This window comes from Artemia franciscana, chromosome 4, assembly GCF_032884065.1.
Source record: "Artemia franciscana chromosome 4, ASM3288406v1, whole genome shotgun sequence".
NCBI lineage: Eukaryota > Metazoa > Arthropoda > Branchiopoda > Anostraca > Artemiidae > Artemia > Artemia franciscana.
In genome coordinates this window covers 62,436,843-62,458,814 of record NC_088866.1, presented here as the reverse complement: position 1 = coordinate 62,458,814, position 21,972 = coordinate 62,436,843, and the positions used below count along the sequence as shown (strand labels likewise).

At 37.1% G+C, this 21,972-nt stretch overlaps 1 protein-coding gene across 4 annotated transcripts in view; it reads right to left on the bottom strand.

Annotated features, from left to right (window-relative positions):
* LOC136026699 (sodium/calcium exchanger 2-like) overlaps nt 1-21,972 on the bottom strand; it is a 128,831-nt gene that overhangs the window by 60,587 nt on the left and 46,272 nt on the right. For all 4 annotated transcript variants that reach the window (XM_065703449.1, XM_065703451.1, XM_065703450.1 and 1 more), the window contains exon 6: nt 9,834-9,978. In XM_065703449.1, coding sequence (XP_065559521.1) covers nt 9,834-9,978 — 145 coding nt within the window. The remainder of the gene's footprint in view (nt 1-9,833; nt 9,979-21,972) is intronic.

Sequence of the window (21,972 nt, the reverse complement as noted above, 5' to 3'; positions counted from 1 at the left end):
TTGCCATACATCATTCGCTTGATTCAACTTAATACCCGTAAACTGAGGAAACTTCATTCACGAGCAACGAACAAATACTGACCCATAAATGGTAATATAGGTATATCAGAGAAGATCCCAACCAAGGAGTGTATTCCTTACCACGTCTTACTTCGTATTTTACACTATTATTAGTTTCTTTTAACAGCTGATTACACTAGAAACTTAGCTCCGTAAAAGGTAAATTTCCACAATTTGAATATCCTGATAATTAAAAACAGGTAGAGACACAGGAATAAAGATCACGGGGGGGGAAGGGCAAAATAGGCAAATTATATGAAATGCATAAGGAATAACAGGGAAAATTTTCGTAGCATGACAAAATAGAGCAAGGGTAAAAATCTACCGATTAAGCAATGTTTTTCAGTGATGTAATACCTTCTTTTGGCGATTTTGACCTCTATTGTTCATATTCGTCATATGAACAATTTTCTAGAAGAAAACAATCCAAAAAAAATCATTGTTGGTTTAAATCATTTTGAGGCACATCGTCAAGATGAAACTGAAGTTTTAGTAAAATAAATATCCCGAGAATTAGAAAAAGATATTTAGCTGTATCACGCTCAAGGAGCGCAGAGATTTACTTGAAGATTACCCGTGGCACCAACTACGGAGAAAGATTTACCCTCGCCTGGATTTTTCTTGCCCCCTTTAATATCAAAAAATACTTTTTTGGTATTTTGATAAGAAAAAACCCTTCTGTTATTTTTGTTCGCAAAAAACTGTTTGTCCAAGATTTGAAACATGTTCCCCCTCCAATATTTTGACGAATTGACATCAATTAATCTCTCATCTCCCTTCATTAAAACCAAGTGTGAATAAGGGGGCTACAAGATGATACCTTTTTTTTCTATTGCAGAAAATGTCACTAATGTTTATTTTATAATGTTTATTTTAAAGCTTCATTTGACTAAACAAATTTGCATCATGTTTCATAAAACATATGCAATGTATTGTAAGTATACATCAACTATTATCAAGGAGGGGTGGAGGATCATTTTGTAGTAGGGTGGGGGGGGGAGAAGCCTCAAAGAGTTCATTTTAGTGTCCTGATTTCCTAACTTTCAGTGAAGCTTAACATAAAAATAGAAGTAATTCTAAAAAGGGAGGAAGGTAGAAATTGGTATCTAATCTCACTTGATTTCCAGCAATATTTCTGACCTACGTCTTTATTATCAAACAGTTCGTGGTAACAAACTGTAGTAAGGAGCGACCCGGCTCAATAGTAACCAGAACTCTAAAAAATTGAATTTTGATATCAATAGCTACATCAAAAGAATCGAATTTTAATGCTGATTTTAAATATATAAGTTTCATCAAGTTTAGTCTTACCCATCAAAAGTTACGAGCCTGAGAAAATTTGCCTTATTTAGGAAAATAGGGGGAAACACCCCCTAAAAGTCGTAGGATCTTAACGAAAATGACACCATCAGATTCAGCGTATCAGAGAACCCTACTGTAGAAGTTTCAAGCTCCTATCTACAAAAATGTGGAATTTTGTATTTTTTGCAAGAAGACAAATCACGGGTGCGTGTTTATTTGTTTGTTGTTTTTTTTTTTTTTTCCAGGGGTCATCGTATCGACCAAGTGGTCCTATAATTTCGCAAGAGGGCTCATTCTAACGGAAATGAAAAGTTCTAGTGCCCTTTTTAAGTGACCAAAAAAATTGGAGGGCATCTAGGCCCCCTCCCACGCTAATTTTTTCCCCAAAGTCAGCGGATCAAAATTTTGAGATAGCCAATTTGTTCAGCATAGTCAAAAACCATAATAACTATGTCTTTGGGGATGACTTACTCCCCCACAATCCCTGGTGGAGGGGCTGCAAGTTACAAACTTTGACCAGAGTTTACATATAGTAACGGTTATTGGGAAGTGTACAGACGTTTTCAGGGGGATTTTATTTTGTTTGGGGGTGGGGCTGAGGAGAGGGGCTATGTTGGAGGATCTTTCCTTGGAGGAATCTGTCATGGGGGAAGAAAAATTCAATGAAAAGGGCGCAGGATTCTCTAGCACTACTATAAGAAAACAATGAAAAATAAACATGAAAACATTTTTTCAAATGAAAAGAAGAAGTAGCATTGAAACTTAAAACGAACAGAGATTATTACGCATATGAGGGGTTCTAAAAATACTTTAGCATAAAGAGCGAGGTATTTAGGAGGAGATAAATACCTTGCTCTTTATGCTAAAGTATTTTTAGTAATTTCAACTATTTATTCTACGGCCTTTCTGATTCAGGGGTCATTCTTAAAGAATTGGGACAAAACTTACGATTTAGTGTAAAGAGCGAGGTATTATCGAGGGTACGAACCCCCTCGTATACATAATAAAAATATAAGGTTATGAAAGTTTGTTACGTAAATTATTTTGTGTTACGTAAAGTTACGTATATTTTTTACTAATAAAAACGTTCGTTAAAAATTAAAAGTTCTAGTTGCCTTTTTAAGTAGCCGAAAAATTGGAGGGCAACTAGGCCTCCTTCTCCACCCCTTATTTCTCAAAATCGTCTGATCAAAACTAAGAGAAAGCCATTTAGCCAAAAAAAGAATTAATATACAAATTTCATTTTAATAATTTATGTGCGGAGAGCCAAAACCAAACATGCATTAATTCAAAAACGTACAGAAATTAAATTAAAAAAAACTAATTTTTTTAGCTGAAAGTAAGGAGCGACATTAAAACTTAAAACAAACAAAAATTACTCCGTATATGAAATGGGTTGTCCCCTCCGCAATCCCTCGCTCTTTACGCTAAAGTTTGACTCTTTGCCACAATTCTACTTTTTAAAACAATTAAAAGCTTTAGCGTAAAGAGCGAGGGATTGCGGAGGGGACAACCCATTTCATATACGGAGTAATTTCTGTTCGTTTTAAGTTTTAATGTCGCTCTTTACTTTCAGCTAAAAAAATTAGTTTTTTTTTATTTAATGATGATAAAGAGTAACAACGAACCCTAAGAGAACAGAATTTATTCAGAATAGGAGGGGGCCACCCCCTCCACAAGCTCACTTGTGATCGTAAATATTTCGGAGGATAATCATTCAATGGGATATTGAGAGTTCTCGAGCCTTTTTTAAAAGTCAAAAGTGATTGGAAAGCAACCGCGCCCTGTCCTAGAACCCTCTTTGATATCTGGTCCTTACAATATTCCGAAATTCCTTTTTTTCAATATTATTTTTATTTGTCGTTCTTTCTCTGTGTCTGTTCAATTTTGCATGTGTGGGAATTTTCCATAGGGTGGAATTAAGCTCGGGGGGATTTTCAGGGGGGAATTTTCCGGGAGAGAGGCCTAGGACCAATGTAAATGTAAGTCATAATACAAGAGAGGAAGTTTGAGAGAAAGAGGGGAACTTAAACGGAATTCTAAAAAGATATTCCTGTTCAGAATGAAACTATAATATTAAGTTTTGTTTGTTGTCCTGGAACACAGAACTTCGCGTATAGCAGTTCCGTCTTCTCCCTTGAAACCAGAGGCGCCATTTGGGCCAAATCTTGGGGTGGGCACGAACTCCATTTTGCCCCCCCCCCCCCAACTTTCGCGTAAGAAAAAATGCGAGTTTTGGCAGGACATCGGTATAATATTCTAAGTAAAAACGCATTTTCAGCACCCGTGTGTTGCATGAAAATGTACTGTAACCGAATGTGGAACTCAGCCACACTGACCTCTAAGATTAATTGTAACATCAAAGATCATAATGAACGAGGTTAAGTGATGAAACTGAAAGTGAAAAATTCAACCAGACTACAGGCTGGCCCTCCTCAGCGAGAAACTTTCTTATTGAAGTAAACAATACGTCGGTATTGTTTACCAAAATCTCGGTTTTCCTTCAGCAGAAATCTTTCAGATCAAATATATTTACAAAAAAGAAAAACATAAGAGAAAAAAAAATATTACAACACTCAAAGTAACAAGGGGAACCGCCAAGTTTTCATCTTTGCAAAATCGTCAACAAGCTTATCGTAGTCCAATTTTTTACTAAATCCTTCTCTGCAAATATCAAAAGGAGGTGACTGAGATAATCGTCTCCTGTTGCAGACCGCAGGTAGTTGTTCACTATTTCTAGGCTAGAAAACAAACGCTCATTGCTCGCTGTTGTCACAAGAAGTGTGGCAGCAAGCGCTTAACAATACCAGTTTGAGATTCGAGAAGAATGTCGTCGATATCCAGCTCCCCGTAAAGAGCTGAGAAACGCTTGAGCAACTCTATGTCCATGAACTTGGTCGAGCTTGGATCCAAGGCTTCGAGTGTGCTAAGTACTGGCGAGTTATCTGTGAGGCTTCTGTCAAATTCGGTTAGTAGACGGTCGAAAGTCTTGGAGTACCCTCGCTTCATTTCATCCGCCAAAGTAGTAGTCCGATTTCCAGATTGGATGAAGTTTTTTCCTAGTGTCGAAGCTGTCACAAATTGTTCAGATGCTTGATGATCTTTTGAGTTATAATGCTAATGGCTATTGATACCTTTATATTTACCTAACTAAAAAGTTAATAGGCTTAATGATGTAAAGTCTTCTATTTCTCTCTGGGCTCTCGTCTTTAAATTCTTATGGTAGCGTTGGCCTAAAATCTGGGGTTCGACCGGTAGAGGATGTCAAGCGTCTCTAACTTATAGGTTTATATGTCAAGCATAAAAATGTTTATTTACACATATGATATAGTAAATGTACACAAGACGAGGACAAAAACAGAGTAAGAACTGACTCGAGAAGTCTAAAACAGTGGCTTATGTTCACTAAAATAAGGAAATAAACATCGAAACATTTGACAGGAACTGACCTTTTTTAATCTGTCAACTTAAGAGTAATTACTGCAAATATTCAGAATTTATGCTATTAATATAGTCATCTAGGAAATGGGCATTTGACAAAACTTGGGACTTTTATTATCTATCTAATGTACTTTCAGAGCTTACAATGATTAATAGCAAATAGCCTAATTACCCCAAGGGTCGTCAGGTAATTGCGCTCTTTGGGTAATAGGCGTGCAGTAATTTCAATTCAACTGGACAGAATGGATTATGTTGGACATAATGGATTATTATGGCCGGCAAAGGGCCCTTTATGGTGGAAGCTTGGGCCCCCTGAAAAATCTGGGGTGGGCATTTGCCCACCCCTGACCCCCCTCCCCAAATGGCGCCTCTGCTTGAAGCCCTGGCTAAAACGTCGATTTGTGAAAACGGCGAATTAAGACGCAGAAAACCGTAAACCGAAAAAAACAACATATAGCTTCCTTTAAATACGTGCATAGCTTTAACCGGACAAGCACTCAACTTCATCAATGTTATAGAAGAGCAGCCAAGCATGGGCCACAAAAAAAAGGAAGAAGACAATGATGTCAACGTACTTTTCAGTTATTCAAAACCGGTTATACTATTCTTGATTCCAATCTTAAATTTAAAAACCAAACCCGCAGGTGCTATGGTACTATAGTGCATGAAATTTCACATTGGTGACCTCATTGAAGAGTGGGAGATGGTCCTTAATTTATGACGTCAGATTTATTGAGGATGGGCAGAAAATAAGTTTGAATCGACAGGATAAGGTATGATTTTATGTCGCTTCCAAAGTTTTTCCTAAGAAAAATTGAAAACATTTTCCAAATTGACGAAAAATTCCCACTGAACTTACGTTTCGCAAATTCAGACTCTTCTTGCTACTAACTGACTAGAAATAAAACAATTGATTTTTGACAGTCAAAGAAAAACGAAAAACTCTAACGTCAAACATGACGATTGATGACAATTTTGACAGGTTTCGTATTTGCAAATACTTGAAATTAGGAAGGCCGTCGGAGGCTGCACGCACCAAAACATGTCTTCTGTTAGCAGAAATGGTTTCCATGCCTTGCTCAGTTGAAAAAAAATAATCTATTTAGATATCCAACCCCCATGACCAACTTTCAGCAAAACTACAAAAAAGCCTGATGGAAAGCGCAAAAACAACTGTTGCGTGAACCTCGGGTAAGGCAACAAAAAAAAGACCGGCAATAGGTGCGAAGGCTGTCCGCTATATACAATCACAGATGGTTGACAACCCCTTGGTATAAATAGTTTCCTTTGAACAGGGTTGCATTGAAGGCGGTATTTTCCGTTGCGACAAAAAGATAGAAAATGAAAAGACAAATCCAATACTGAGAAACTAAAATTTTATTTACTGTGTAAAAAAAAAGAAAAAAAATGTGCACGAGGCAGATGTGCACGAGGCAGTCACGGTACTGGAGCTATAAATATCCTTATATATTTTCCCTAAGAGAATGTGTCTTAACGAAAACAAATCCCCTTCATTATTAATTTAGCAAGATTTTGGCTTAAAAATTTGAGCTGTGTTTCACGAGAAAATTGCATTTTAATACTGTTCAGAAGTTCAGATGAGCAGAGAAACATTAAAGTAAAATTTATTAATAGGAGAATTGTGGCTGTTACATCATAAAACCGGCAAATACTTATTATGTGAAATTATGGGAGCGGTAAAACCATGACGCCCATTGGGGCCAAGAACCCTCATCTATGTGTTAGTACATGGGACGGCGTTTGAACCCCCCCCCCCCGGAAAAAATTACTAAGATATGAAAACGCAAACAGGTTCTTCACTGACAAAACATTCCTTTAAAATTTAAACACTAATTTGACCAACTTTATATAAACAAACAGTCAGAAAAATTCGAAAGACAATTCACTGCTAGGTAGGAATTTTGATACACCAGTCTTCTTGACGACAATGTCCATATTTTATTTTGATTTCCAAAAGTACTTGAACACGGAGAATTTTATTAACTAAGTTTAAGAATGGAAAACAAAATAAAGCCTTCAAAGTAGAACCAACCAATCATGACCCCGCCAAGATTTTTTAACCTTTAGATCAGTTGTTCTCAACCAGGGTCCACATGGACCTCAGGGGGTCCATGTATCATTTCCGGGGGTCCACAGGCAAAACACAACAGATTGGGGGTCCACAATGATATTTTGGGGGTCCATGAAGAAAACCAACTAAGAACACTCTTTATTTTTGAAAATTTAATTTCTACTGTAATTTACTGTTCACTTTATATTGTGTTCACTGCGTGATACACCGTCAACGCTTAGTTGCAAAGAAAATGAGTGCAAGTCTGCATGATGCCCTTACTGTTGTAATAAAAGTAGTTAGCCATATTTAATCAAATTCTCTCTGAGAACACCTTTTTCGTGAATTCTGTAAGCAAAATTGAGAAAAGTTTGGGCGGCTTGTATCAAACAGTTCGTGGTAACGAAATGTAGTAAGGAGCGACCCGGCTCAATAGTAACCAAAACTCTAAAAAATAGAATTTTGAAACCAATAGCTACATCAAAAAATCGCATTTTAATGCTGATTTTAAATATATAAGTTTCATCAGGTTTAGTCCTACCCATCAAAAGTTACGAGCCTGAGAAAATGTGCGTTACTTTAGAAAATAGGGGGAAACACTCCCTAAAAGTCATAGAATCTTCATGAGAAGATTCTCTTCATCAGTAGGTTTCTCTTCATCAGAGAAACCCACTGTAGAAGTTTCAAGCTCCTATCTACAAAAATGTGGAATTTTGTATTTTTCGCCAGAAGGCAGATCACACGGATGCGTGTTTATTTGTTTGTTTTTTTTCCTAGGGGTAATCGTATCGACCCAGTTATCCTAGAATGCTGCGAGAGGGCTCATTCTAAAGGAAATGAAAAGTTCTAGTGCCCTTTTTAAGTGACCAAAAAATTAGAGGGCACCTAGGCCCCCTCCCACGCTGATTATTTGCCCAAAGTCAACGGATCAAAATTCTGAGATAGCCATTTTATTCAGCGTAGTCGAAAAACCTCATAACTATGTCTTTGGGGACGACTTACTCCCCCACAGTCTCGGTGGGAGGGGCTACAAGTTACAAACTTTGACCAGGGCTTACATATAGTAATTGTTATTGGAAAGTGTACAGGCGTTTTCAGGAGGATTTTTTTGTTGGGGGGAGGGGTTGAGAAGATGGAGATATTCTGGGGAAATTTTCCATCGAGGAATCTGTCATGGGGGAAAAGAATTTCCATGAAGGGAGCGCAGGATTTACTAGCATTATTTAAAAAAAAAGAACAATGATAAAATAAATATGAAAAAGTTTTTTTCAGCTGGAAGTAAGGAGCAGCATTAAAACTTAAAACGAACAGAAATTATTACCCATACGAGGGGCTCACCTCCTCCTAATACCTCGCTCTTTACGCTAAAGTATTTTTTTTTGTAATTTGAACTATTCATTCTACGGCTTTTGTGATTCAGGGGTCATTCTTAATGAATTGGGACAAAATTTAAGCTTTAGTGTAAAGAGTGAGGTACTGACGAGGGGGCAAACCTCCTCATATATGTAATTAAAACATGAGAATACAAAAGTTCTTTGCGTAAGTTAATTTATAAGTTACGTATATCTTTTACTAATAAAAAGATTCGTAAGAAGTTCTAGTTGCCTTTTTAATTAACCAAAAATCGGAGGGCAACTAGGCTTCCTCCCCCGTTCTTTTTTTCTCAAAATCATTCGATCAAAATTATGAGAAAGCCATTAAGCCAAAATAAAAAATGTGCAAATTTCGTTTTAATTTTTCCTCTGCGGAGAGCCAAAATCAAAATATACATTGATTCAAAATCGTTCAGAAATTAAATTAAAAAAAAAAAACAAGTTTTTTTTAACTGAAAGTAAGGAGCGACATTAAAACTTAAAACGAACAGAACTTACTTCGTATATGAAAGGGGCCTCTTCCTCATCAACACCCCGCTCTTTACGCTAAAGTTTTTTACTGTTCTAAAAAGAAGAGTTGAGAGAAAGAGTCAAACTTTAGCGTAAAGAGCGGGGCGTTGATGAGGGAGCAGCCCCTTTCATATACGAAGTAATTTCTGTTCATTTTAAGTTTTAATGTCGCTCCTTACTTTCAGTTAAAAAAACTTGTTTTTTTTTAATTAAATTACATACAGAGATGAGATGGCTGTCAAAGGGAATTGTCTTAAGCGTTTCATTTAACATGCAAAATTCAAAGATGACCAAGTACAATATATGGAAAACAAATGATGTTGCTACAAAGTACCCTTTGCTCTGGCATAAACTACGTTATTGCTTTAGACTTGACATTATGAAAAGGGGTGATCTTCGACTATCATTAACATCAATAGAACCAAAAATAAATAAACTCGCCGAGAAGAATCAACCACAGGGATCTCATTGAATAAACATGCCTTTTCCTTTTTTTTAATCACACACTTAATTTCAACTCCTTTTTTATCCAGTTTACATAATGTTGGAGTGAATTAAACTGCCTGAGGAGCTCTACTCTCCGTGAGCTTGTGTTGCTTGCTCATGGAAGAAACATTGTAATATTGTAGTTATTGTCACAATAATGGTAATAATAAAAATATTAAGAATATTTATTATTATTATTATTATAGTGGAATATTTTATTTGTATTAAATTAGTTTTCATTTAAAAATAAAGCTTAATCGTATACTATTTCTTTGATAATTAAAACCATAGAATTTATATTAGTGAAGAATAGAAAACTGTTCTTATGTCCAATAGCTATGAAGGGGTCCACCAAGATTAAAAGAAGGGAAAAGGGGTCCATGGGTAAAACAAGGTTGAGAACCACTGCTCTAGATTTTGGAAATTACTTTTATTGTTATTTCCACTGATAACTGCTTGTTTTCTAATGTCTTAGCTGCAAAAAACTGAAAAAACAAGCAACAGAAATACCCCTCCTATATCTCCGTGAATAGACACCCCTAGTTAGATTAGCTTTTGAAAGACTCAGTTATTGGATTTTCATATCTTACCTACAAGCTGCCAATCTTGCCGCTTCTTCTTGTGTAAGACCCAATTTGCTCACACGTCTACAGAATGCAACTAATGCATCGGAATCAATTTTTCCGTTTTTGATTAATGACCAATTTTGGTCACTCGGCAATATCATTGCAACACCTGTAATATAATATTTTTTTTTAAACTTTTGTGGCATAAACACAACGTTTTTTTTTCAAAAGAGATAGTAAACAAAGTGAGATAGACCCCTCTAAAGGTGGCAATTGCAGAGATGTAATTACTTCGTAAGAGGTAGAGAGACCGGCAATGATGAAATAACATTTCGGTGCCTCTAACTTAAAGACTACAGAGGGCGTATCCGGGATTTTCTTCGGGGGGGGGCAGTATTTTCAAAAATACTTTAAAACACACATAAAAAATTTAAAAGAGGAAAATCATACCTGATTCAGATACCTGTACCATACCTGTATTCAGATCTATACCTCATTATTCCAATGATTGCTCTTGAGTTTTGTTGATGGTGATTGCTAATCGAACATTCCCTATGTCCCCGTCGTCATTTATATATCCCCCTGTGCCCCCGGGGTCCCCGTTGTAGTTGTGTCCCTGTGTCCCGGTCGTCATTTATATTCCCTGTGTCCCGGTGTCCCAGTCTGTAATTTCTCTTTGAGTGTCCCGATCGTCATTTATATTCCCTGTGTCCCGGTCGTCATTTGTGTCCCGGTGTCCTGGGTCTGTAACTGACGACCAGGACACAAGGAATACAAATGACGACTGGGACACAGGGACACAACTACAACGGGGACACCGGGGGGCACAGGGGGGTATATAAATGACGACGGCAACTCAGGGAATGTTCGATTAGCAATCACCATCAACAAAGCTCAAGGGCAATCATTAGAATAATAAGGTATAGATCTGAATACGGATTGTTTTTCCCTTGGACAATTAAATGATGCATGTTCAAGAGTCGGTAAACCTGACAATCTATTTATATGCACAGAAAATGGAACAGCGAAGAATGTTATTTAGTTAAAAACATATATATATATATATATATATATCTATATTCACAGGTGGGACATAGGGACACAACTACAATGGCGCGTAACTAATATGGCGCGTAACGACTTACGCGCGCGGGGAGGCTTGGGGGGCGCGAAGCACCCCCACCAACTAGGTGTTGGGGTGGCGCGAAGCGCCACCCCAACAGCTAGTACATATCTATATATATATATAAATAAGTTGTTTGTTTGTGTCTGTCGACTGACGTCATGTTTGTCGACTGACGTCATTATAAGGATTGAGCTGTATGTTGTCATGAAGTTGTTTATCGACTGACGTCATGTTTGTCGACTGACGTAATTACAGACTGGGATACCGGGACACAAATGACGACCGGGACATATAAATGACGACCGGGACACTCAGAGATAAATTACAGACCGGGACACCGGGACACAAATGACGACCAGGACACCGGGACACAGGGAATATAAATGACGACCGGGACGCTCAAAGAGAAATTACAGACTGGGACACTGGAACACAAATGACGACCGGGATACTGGGAATATAAACGACGACCGGGACACAGGGACACAACTACAACGGGGACGCCGAGGGCACAGGGGGATATATAAATGACGACGGGGATACAAGGAATGTTCGATTAGCAATCACCATCAACAAAGCTCAAGGGCAATCGTTAGAATAATGAGGTATGGATCTGAATACGGATTGTATTTCCCATGGACAATTTTATGTTGCATGTTCAAGAGTCGGTAAACCTGACAATCTATTTATATGCACAGACAATGGGACATCGAAGAATGGTGTATATTCGCAAGTTTTACGTAGTTAAAAACATATATATATATATATATATATATATATATATATATATATATATATATATATATATATATATATATATATATATATATATATATATTCACAGGTGGGACACAGGGACACAACTAAAATGGCGTGTAACGACTTACGCGCGCGGGGGGGGGCTTGGGGAGGGGGCGAAGCGCCCCCGCCAACTAGGTGTTGGGGTGGCGCGAAGCACCACTCCAACAGCTAGTATATATATATATATATATATATATATATATATATATATATATATATATATATATATATATATACATATATATATATCATTATTGGCCTCCATCTAAAAACCCTGCAAGTGTGACAGGTTGAGGAATATCTGAGGGTACATGATGTAAAAGGAAACTGAAAAATAATACCATGGGCCAATACCGCTAAGGTCGATAAATATATGTACTTTTCTGGTTCACAGAAGACCTGTCAAATTTTTTTCTCGACTGAACCGACTGTCAGCGGCCCTAGTATGGCTTAGTCACTAGCCACCAGAAAACGACAATGAAAAGAAACACACGTAAGAGCAACCAAGAAACGAACCGGGAAAGCAATGGATATTTTGTGATTTTTTTCAGCCGCTAATGAAATTTTTTTTTTTAGCGAAAAAAAAAAGTAAAAAAAAAACAGTTACAAAAGAATGATACGAAAAAAAGTAGGAAAAAATGAATTTTTTTGTATCTTTCTATTTCAAATAAATTGAATTTTCCATGCAGTTTAGCATTTAGAATCAAACTGCAGAAACACTTAGAACAAACTGAAATGTCAAACTGGAGGCACGTCCCCGGCTTCCAGTTCCCCTGCTTCCATATTCCCAAATACTCCAGGAAGATAGTTTTAATATCCAGGAAGCAGATAAGCAAGATGATCCAATGAAAGCAAAATATTTCTTGAAATATTTGAGACAACAAGCCTAACAACAAGCATGGTGGATTATAAACAACTAGACTTATTTGATAAGTCAATTTTATCCAGTTTTATTGCATATACAGGCTTGGTAATCCAAACCAATTTATTTGTAACATTCTTTAATTCGAAATCTAAATTACCCTCGCGATTCAAACTATCGAAGTTCCATTAACTTATTACAGTTATAAGAAAAATAGAATAATAATAAACCATAAAAGGCTTTATTTTAGCCATTAGCTTACCTTTCACCTATTTTGGCACATATTAGACACCTCAAGTTTCTAAGGCTTTCGCCCCCTCTCCTTAAGTTGTGTTTAGCCTATAGAATAATTTTGTTAACTTGCATTTCGGCTATGTAGTGACTTTTAATAGTTCTTTTTAAGTTGAAGTGAAACTCCAAATTAGTCTTAACTTGGAATTAAGAAAAATCCGTAAAAGAAATCATATACGCAAAACTCTATCTTGGAAAGGAGGTGTGTTTAGAGGCAGATTCGAGAAAATTTGGGGACTACTGGGGAAATTATATAGGAGAAAACATATCACACGACTTAGAAGGGGGCATCCGCCACGTTACGTCAACAATTTCAGTTTCAGTTATGATTATATAATTACTTTAAAACTTTCGCTTTTCGCTCATCAACTGACACCAAAGAAAAAAAAAATAGAAGGAGGCTATAAAACTCACCGCTAAGGAAAAGTAATCCCTCGTGACTGAATTAACAAATCTAAAAATGCAATAGCTGAGTCCTCACTAAGAAAGAAATGTCTAAGTGGCAATATACTAATAAGGGAAAATCATACAAGAAATTAACGAAAAATACATGTTGGCGTGAAAGAAAAAATGTCATGAACAATAAGACATGACGTGACCATATAACCTGGCACCTGAAACATTGGGGACAGTTTAAGACTCTGAGACATATCAGAACTTCCTGGACACAGGGGAAATAGAGACATGCAAAAGAAAATTAATTAGGAACAGAATATAACTGCTGGGAAAGACTTTTCCGAATGAGTGTAGTTTATTTCTTTTCTCTGAGTATTTCTCTTTTTCTCGTTTTTTTTTCTTTCTGAGACCTAAAAAATCTGTTCTATTTAGCAATTATAGTTTAAAAATCCCAGTAGCCTTTTAAAACAAGATATGTAAACACATAGGCAAGCAAAACTTAAAGTAAACTCAAAATAAAATAAGACTTTGACAAAGGAATACAGAAATAAAAAGGCATTGCTTTAGCTCGATAGCATTGTTGATTATAATATTTTCGATTAGGAAGAATTAATTTTCTAAATTTTATACGGCATTATTCCGTTGGATTTTGTTCCTAATTAAATAAAAAAAAGCAATTTTTTTAACTGAAAGTAAGGAGCGACATTAAAACTTAAACAAACAGAAATTACTCTGTATATGAAAGGGGCTTTTCCTCCTCAACGCCCCGTTCTTTACGCTAAAGTTTGACTCTTTCTCTTAAATCTAATTTTTAAAACAGTAAAAAACAAAAAACTAAACTGAATTTACTGTCATGTAAACTCTGTCATGTCACATTAACTCTGTACCTGTTTGGAATAAATAACGAGTGAAATACTTTTGAACTTGTAATTGAAACTTGTTAGATAAATTTATAAACTTGTATATGATTACGGCTTAAGGATTATTTATGGATTGTGGCTGTGAGTTAGTATTCAGCACTAGTATCATCTGAGTCGTGCATTGAAATATTCGGATTACTTGCAAATCACTGGATTACTAGCCCCACTCAAAGATAAGTTATTATTTATTCTCATTGCATTCATTTAGCCAGTGTGGATCATTTCATAATTGTGCTTATTGAGAACTTCTCTGTGGATATACCTTTTTCACTTAATTGTTTTTGGACTGATGCCGAGCCGTGAGTGAAATTTGCTTATCATGGACAATTGGAATACCAGTACGCTTTATTATCGACCAGTTTTGAATTTTGCTCAGCACAATCTCGACGAGGGGTTGGACCATCAGTCTATTGTGAAATACGCTAGTGATTTTTTCCCGTATGAAGATGTTCTTGGAGCTAAGAAACTTTTATATAGCAATTGCTTCCCAGATGAGCCTATACCTCGTCGTTCGGGACCCAGTGCTAAGAATAGTTCATTGTCGGACATTATCGCTACTCTTTCTCGCTGCTCTGCAGAAAATATTGATATTCCAGAGTTCGTGATAAAATCCCCCTCTGAAGTCCCTAGCATTCCGGCGTCAGCTTATTCTATCCTTACCGCTAAAGTCAACCAGTGCCTTGATCAGTTAAAATCGCTCGCTCACCTCAATAGTCCAACAACGTCTATTAATAGTTCTTTGGTCTCAGATAGTAAGGGTACCAATCACAAACCCTCGTACGCCGTTGTTCTTAAATATCCGCCTCCAGAACTAAGAGACCCCGTTTCTCGCAAGGAAAAGCTTGATTCTTTCGCCGGACATGACGGTATTGTGTCGGTAAAGTCCGATCCGGTAAGGAAAAGATGGGTTGTTGTTACGCGGGATAAAGTTTCCGCCAATTCTCTTGCCGCATCTGCTGTTGCGAGCTATCCAAATATTCTTGCTAAAGTGATTGATCGCAAACCTCTTGGAGTAATTAGGGGACTTCCCGATAGTGTTTCTAGCAGTATACTCATCTCTGTTATTCCTGGTCTTGTTGAGGCCAGCCAGATCGGCTCTTCTCATACATTCCGTTTAGAGTTCCTTGATTCCGCTGCACTAAAATCTGCCATCGCTACAGGTCTGCGCTTGGGTTACGAGTCTTTTAAAATATCGGAATACAAAGAATTGCCCAGCCGGTGTCTTAGATGCCAAAGTATCCATCATTCGTTAGCTCACTGCCCATGTGCCCCGAATGAGATGAAGTGCTCTAAATGTTCTGGATGCCATTCCAATACTAAAGACAATCCTTGCTTAGAGGCTCCGAAATGTGCCAACTGCGGCGAAGCTCATGTTTCCTATAGTACGAATTGCCCAGTGATAAAACGCGCTCTGAACTCAGCTCCAAAATGAACCAAGCCACTATTTTAAGTTTTGCTTCTCTTAATATTAACGGCACAAAAGACAAAGATTTGTTAATTAATGAATTATTAGTCCATGACATAGAGTTCTTGCAAGAACATCTTTTGACCAAATCAAACGTTTCTAGCCTGAAGCGATCTTCTGCCCACCATTTCTTTTCGCAAAAGGCCAAGAAAACAAGAGGCCGCCCTTCCGGTGGCCTAGCAATTTTTTTCCGTTCCCCATCAAAGCCCTCTGTGATTCATTGTGATGATAACATCTTAGCGATTCAATGTGACAGTACCGCCTTTATAAACGTTTACTTACCTTGCGATCGACGTTCTATAGCATCGTTCACATCTTTCGCTAAATGTTGCTCCAGTTTAAAGTCTCTACTCGAAAGTCTACGTTTGAAAGACCTAAATTGGGTTTTAGCTGGTGACCTTAACTGTGACATTCTTGGTACCTCCGATACATCAATCCTCTTGCTAGAATTACTTCCTAGCATATATCACGTCGCAGTTAAGAGCCTCCCATTCACGTATATTCATAACAGAGGCTGTTCAAAATCGAACCTGGATCACGTGATCTCTTCCAGTTTCTGCTTAAAAATATCATCGATTATCAGGGTGGACGAAGAGAAGATTGACGACGATCACCTTATTCTTAGCTGTAATTTGCCCTGTGAGCTATCTGGCAAAACACTTTCGGCTCAACCGAAGTGGCATACGAAGTTGAATTGGGATCGTGCTAATGTCCCACTATACCTTGTTACGCTAACTGCTTTACTCTCGACCATAAAAGTGCCATATCACCTGCTGCAAACGTCAGTTTCCTCACCTTCAAGTACAGTTGACCTAAATTTCTATTATTGTCAAATCGTCCATTGCCTTATATCAGCTTCCAAAGCTGCAGTGCCTGTGGATAAAGTTAGGATTGGTACAAGAAAGCCTAATTGGAACGGCGATCCTGAAGTAAAACGTGCTAAGCAAAAAGCCAAATTTTGGCTACGTATGTGGATATCATGTGACCGACCATCTTCCGGAGCTGTTTTCTCTGTGAAACAAAAGTGTAAACTTGAATATAAGGCCAGTTTGAAGAGGGCACGCTTGAATGCATGACCAGGCCCCACCAATAAGGCCTCCTAGAATAAGGTTATTAATAGTGAGAAATGTTCCCCATCTACCCTATCTTGTCTCCAGCTAGCTAATTTTGTTGATCATTATAAGCGTGTGTTCAGTGTATTTAATAGTTTTCTTCAGTCTTTTTATTATAAGTTGCTTAAACCGCTTTTACCATACCGTCTCCTGCAGGCTCATGTCCAGCCTGTAGCAATATCTGAAATTCGCCGGGCTTTAAGAAAAATTAAGCGTTCAAATAGCCTTGATGGTGACGGCCTTTCTTACCGATTTTTTGCTTATGTTTGTCCTGCTCTACTTAACCATCTACAAATATTTTTCCAGTCTTGCTTAGCACAGTCGCTTGTTCCTGATAGTTTCCTTTGTGGCCGTGTAACGTCTATTCAAAAGCGAGGCAAGGACCCCACGTCATGTGTGAATTATCGTCCCATTACAGTATCGTGTTTCTTAAGTAAGTTGCTTGAATATTTGTTACTACCAGAAATTGAGTCAAATTGTGATTTTACGCCTTTTCAATTTGGTTTTCGGAAAAGTTTCGGTTGCTCCCATGCACATTATGTTTTAAGCCGACTCATGAAAGATGCCGTAAAAGCTAAAATGTCTTTATACTGTCTTACTGTTGATATTTCTGGAGCTTTCGACAATATTGTGCACTCTCAGGCTCTATTTTCCCTTGCGTCTTCAGGTGTTAATCCTTCCGTACTAAGTTTATTGTCTTCTTGGTATTCAAAGTCTAAAATTCAAGTTAACTGGAATGGCCAAATATCTGACCCGGTAAAAATTAATAAGGGAGTTCGGCAAGGTGCCGTATTGTCTCCTAGTATATTTAAAGGCGTGCTTGCATCGTGCCTGCGTCCCCTTAGAAGTTCTGTTTTTTACGGTAATACTGGTTTGTCTTCTATTGCATATGCAGATGACGTTCTTCTTGTTGCCCGGACTCGCCGTGGATTGCTTTCTAATTTTACTATATTAACCAATGAACTATCTAAGATTGGACTGTCAGTTAATGCGTCTAAATGCGAGTTTATTTGTTTTAATAGCCCTTATGCTTTCGCTCCATTCGTTACTGGGACTGCAGTTCTACCATGTTCTTCTTAGTTAGTTGGCTTGGTCTGTGTTTCGGCCCAATACTTTCCGCTACCTGTTCATCCCTAGTGAATCAAGCCGTAAAAAACCTACGCGTCGCTTATGGAAAAATATCCCCAAACAAAAGCCGTTACAACCGCAACGGTTTTTGCATGATTTATAACGCTTATTGCGCCCCTGTGCTTTTGTTTTTATCAGGCATGGCTCATCTGTTTCGTAAGAAAGATCGACATACTCTACGTACGGCTTATTTCAGATATTGCAAATTCCTCCTCTGGCTTCCTAGATGGCACCGAAACAAAAAAATATTTGCTCGATTTGGTTTAGTAGATTTGCCTTCTCGGATTCGGTCTTCCAGTGATAATTTATGTAAAAAGACTGTCAACTTTATTCACGTTTATGACCCTCTGCAGCCTTTTTTCCACATTGATACTGGTTGATTAGTCCATATTGTCTTTTGTTAGTTTGAATTTTGTTTTCTTCGCTGTTTATCGTATTTGTTTTTGTTTATTTATTTATAATACTCCGTATTTTGTGTTTTTTATACTTTACGGGTAATAAAGTTCATTCATTCATTCATTCATGTATGTAGTCTCAATGTAGCCTACAGGACATTCTTTTTAAATCCAGTTAGTATCTAGTTTTTAAATTGCATACGCATAAACTTATTTTAAAGCACGTATGCTTTGTAAGGATTGCCTTATGCTTTTACAATGTAATCTTATAAATACATAACCAGGACCCAGCTAAAAATATTTGTAATGTTGTTTTTTATCGTCAACTATAATTTACGGTAAATGCTTTAATTGCATTCCCAAACTTTTATATATGGCTGCATCTCGCTTCAGTTGTGTTAATTGATAAAGCAAACAATTAAATTGAATGATGAGCTCAAGCAATTACCTATGGATTGTTTTGGGTACCCGACAGACTGGCCGTATCTCAAACAGTAGGCTGTAAGAGAAGTATGGTCCAGTCCCGCTTTCTAGGGTTATAATGATCAAGAATGGTCAAGATGGCTAGAGCACGTTCTGCGGATGAAGGATGACAGATTACCAACAATTGTTCTTGTCGGCCAACTGTCTAGGGCCAAAGGAAAAGCACGTCGTCCCTACTTGGGGTGGGACGATTTTGTAAAAAAAAAGATTTAAGGTAAATAGAAAACTTCCTGGGATGGTGTAAAGAGGGGCGGCTTTGAATAGATTAGGAAAAAAAGCTCTTGCCCGATGTACCATTTTTTCGACCATGCTGCCACAAAATATTCTAACCAGCATCGACATTGCGGGGTAGAGGGGGCTCAAATGACTGATGTATCTCACCTCTAAGGGTATCCATAATTTTTACCTGGTTTCCTTGTAGGTACTTTTTATTTATATTAGCTATGATTTTGTTAGTCAGTGTTTTAGTGTGTTAAAAGCACGATTTGGATACAAAGACTGGTTGGGTCTCCTTTGTTGGCGAGACGGGTATACCTTAGTGCTAAAGAAGGGTAGGAGAATGTATGAAAAAGGTTGGGTTTGTTTAACCATGAAAACAGTCAATCCAAGTCACGTTTCAACACCCCGTTAATCTAATGAAGTGCGTTAATAGTGGCCTAGAAAGGAATCTTGTCCCTCTTGCTGTGCTCATAGATTTTAGAAAAGTGTTTGATACCGTTGATTTTAATCATTTATTAAGCAGGCTAGCTTGCTTAGGAGTCCGTGAAGTGTTTGGATTGGTTTAGGTCTTACTTGCATAATAGGTCAATCAAAGTTATGATAGATGATGTGGTATGGAAACCCTTCAGTGTGAATTGTGGAGTGCCCCAAGGTTCGGTATTAGGACCAATACAATGCGTTTTTACCTTCCTGGTGCCGTAGTTACATCATTCGCAGATGACACAGCACTTACAGTGATTGGAGAATATGTCAAGGATCTTATAGAGATAGCTAATGTAGCTCTGGAGAATTTATCTCAGTTCACAAAGCATAGTTTTCTTGGAATGAATATTGAGAAGACTAATTATATGATTTTTAGTCGTATTGGTAAAGTTGTAAATAATTGTCATAGTATTCTTTTACAAGGTGTTTCCATTAGTAAGGTTTTTCAATGTAGATATCTAGGATTTTATTTTGACGTAAATTTTAGTTGGATTCATCATTGCAAAGTTTATCTTCAAAATTGGCTCGCGGAGTTGGTATTTCAAGAAGATCTCATAATTTTTTCCCTCTACACGTCCAGAAAGCAATTTATTATTCAATTGTTCATCTTCACCGAATGCAAGTAATTTTTTTAGTCATGTGAAAAGGGTCCAGATTATGCAGAATGAGGCAATTAGAAGTTCGGGTAAGTATCTTGCGTGTGGTAGTACTAGAGATTGTTTTAGAGATTTAGATATTTTGAATATTGATTTTATTAAATCTCAGCAGATTTTAATTTTTGTATACCAGGTTTTAAATGGATTGTCTCCTCAGTATTTTAGAAGTTTTTATCGATATAATTCAAATTATCACGATTATTCTACTAGGAGCTCTGATCAGTTGACGTGTGAAATCAGGCATGCAACGCGATCTGGGTTTATGATTAAACATGTAGGTGTTGTTATTTGGAATTCAATTCCAGAGAGAGTTAGGTGGTCTGAAAACCTTATGTTATTTAAAGTAAGAATAAAAAAAAATTTTTTGAATAAATTGTAAATTATGTTGGTTAATAAATTATCCCTTTTTTTCTTTTTTTTTATGATGAGAGATGGCTGTTTAGAGATTGCATAGTATTTCGTCTCTTTTTTTCTTTGCGTATTTCTTTGATTTTGAACGAATAGTTATCAGTTATTTGTTGTAGTTTTGCTGCTGAGCAGGGACATTTTAGGTCCCAAAATTGAGCAGCATAATATTGATTGTAAGTGCAATTTTAGTAATTTTTCTTTGATGAAATAAACGCATGCCTACCTACCTACCTACCTACCTACCTACCTACCTATCTACCTACCTACCGTCTCCCAAAGCTTTATCGCAATGGCGTCTCGGCTCATATGAACATTTTTCTTTGTTCATCAAATCAAAAAATCGTAAAAAATAACAGGGTTTATTTAATAAATTTTTTATATAGTTAGAGCCAAGATTGGGCTTTATCCACGCAAAGAGTTCTACTGCGCAAACGATCATTCTTTTACACGACCGTTTCTTCTGATTCAAATACGACCGTGAAACCCGTTTGGCATTTTTTTTTAACAAAAGCTATCGATTTCAAGTTGGAAAGAAATAAAAAAAAGCAACGGCAAGTCTGAAAAAAATCGGGATAGGGCCATCGTATCTAAAGCAGAGCATTTCAATGCGAAGGCCCCTTTTCAATTTAGTACTTCAATAGTCGAGTAAGTTCAGCAACACAATGGTTACCGAACCTGCCTGCAGACCTTAAGTGTTGTACGATCTACAAACGTCTTTAGTGGCGATAAGCACGTGGTCATTGACTGTTCTATATCTTTGACTGGTCATTGACTAAAGCAATATCTTCAGTGGAAAATGTTTGCCTTTTGCACAGGCTAACTTCCCGTACTGCTGGTACGTCTTTAATTGCTAAAAACGGTAATTGTGTATTATCCTGAACACACTCAAGAAGTGAAGTTAGGTTAATAATAATGAAATATACCAAAACATGATGAAAATATAATATTTTAGCAACAAAGTTATGGAAACTACAACAAAGAATTATAGAAAGCAGGCTGTCCAGAACACATTATATTAAATACCTAACCTGATCCAACCACATCTATATATCAAATATTTATTAAAATATTCCTGCATCGCATTTTATTTCACGAAAGAATAAGCTATTTATAACCGAATGCAAGTGAAAAACCGGTTTTACTCAGATCAAAGAAAGCAAACTTCTTGAATGTGTTTGGGCAAATACACGAGTACCGCTAAAGCTACAGGTCTATCGTCAAGTCACCAGAAATCTTGACGTAGAAAAGGAAAAATACAAACAAAACTGTTTCTTATTTAAGGTATAATTTGTGCTTGAAATTAATTGCATTAATTAGCAATAAAAATTCAGAAAAACTAAATGGTTAGCCGTTAATCCGTTAAATCCGTTAGCATGCTCCTCTATAACAACATACTACTGTAGAATTCAGAAACAGAT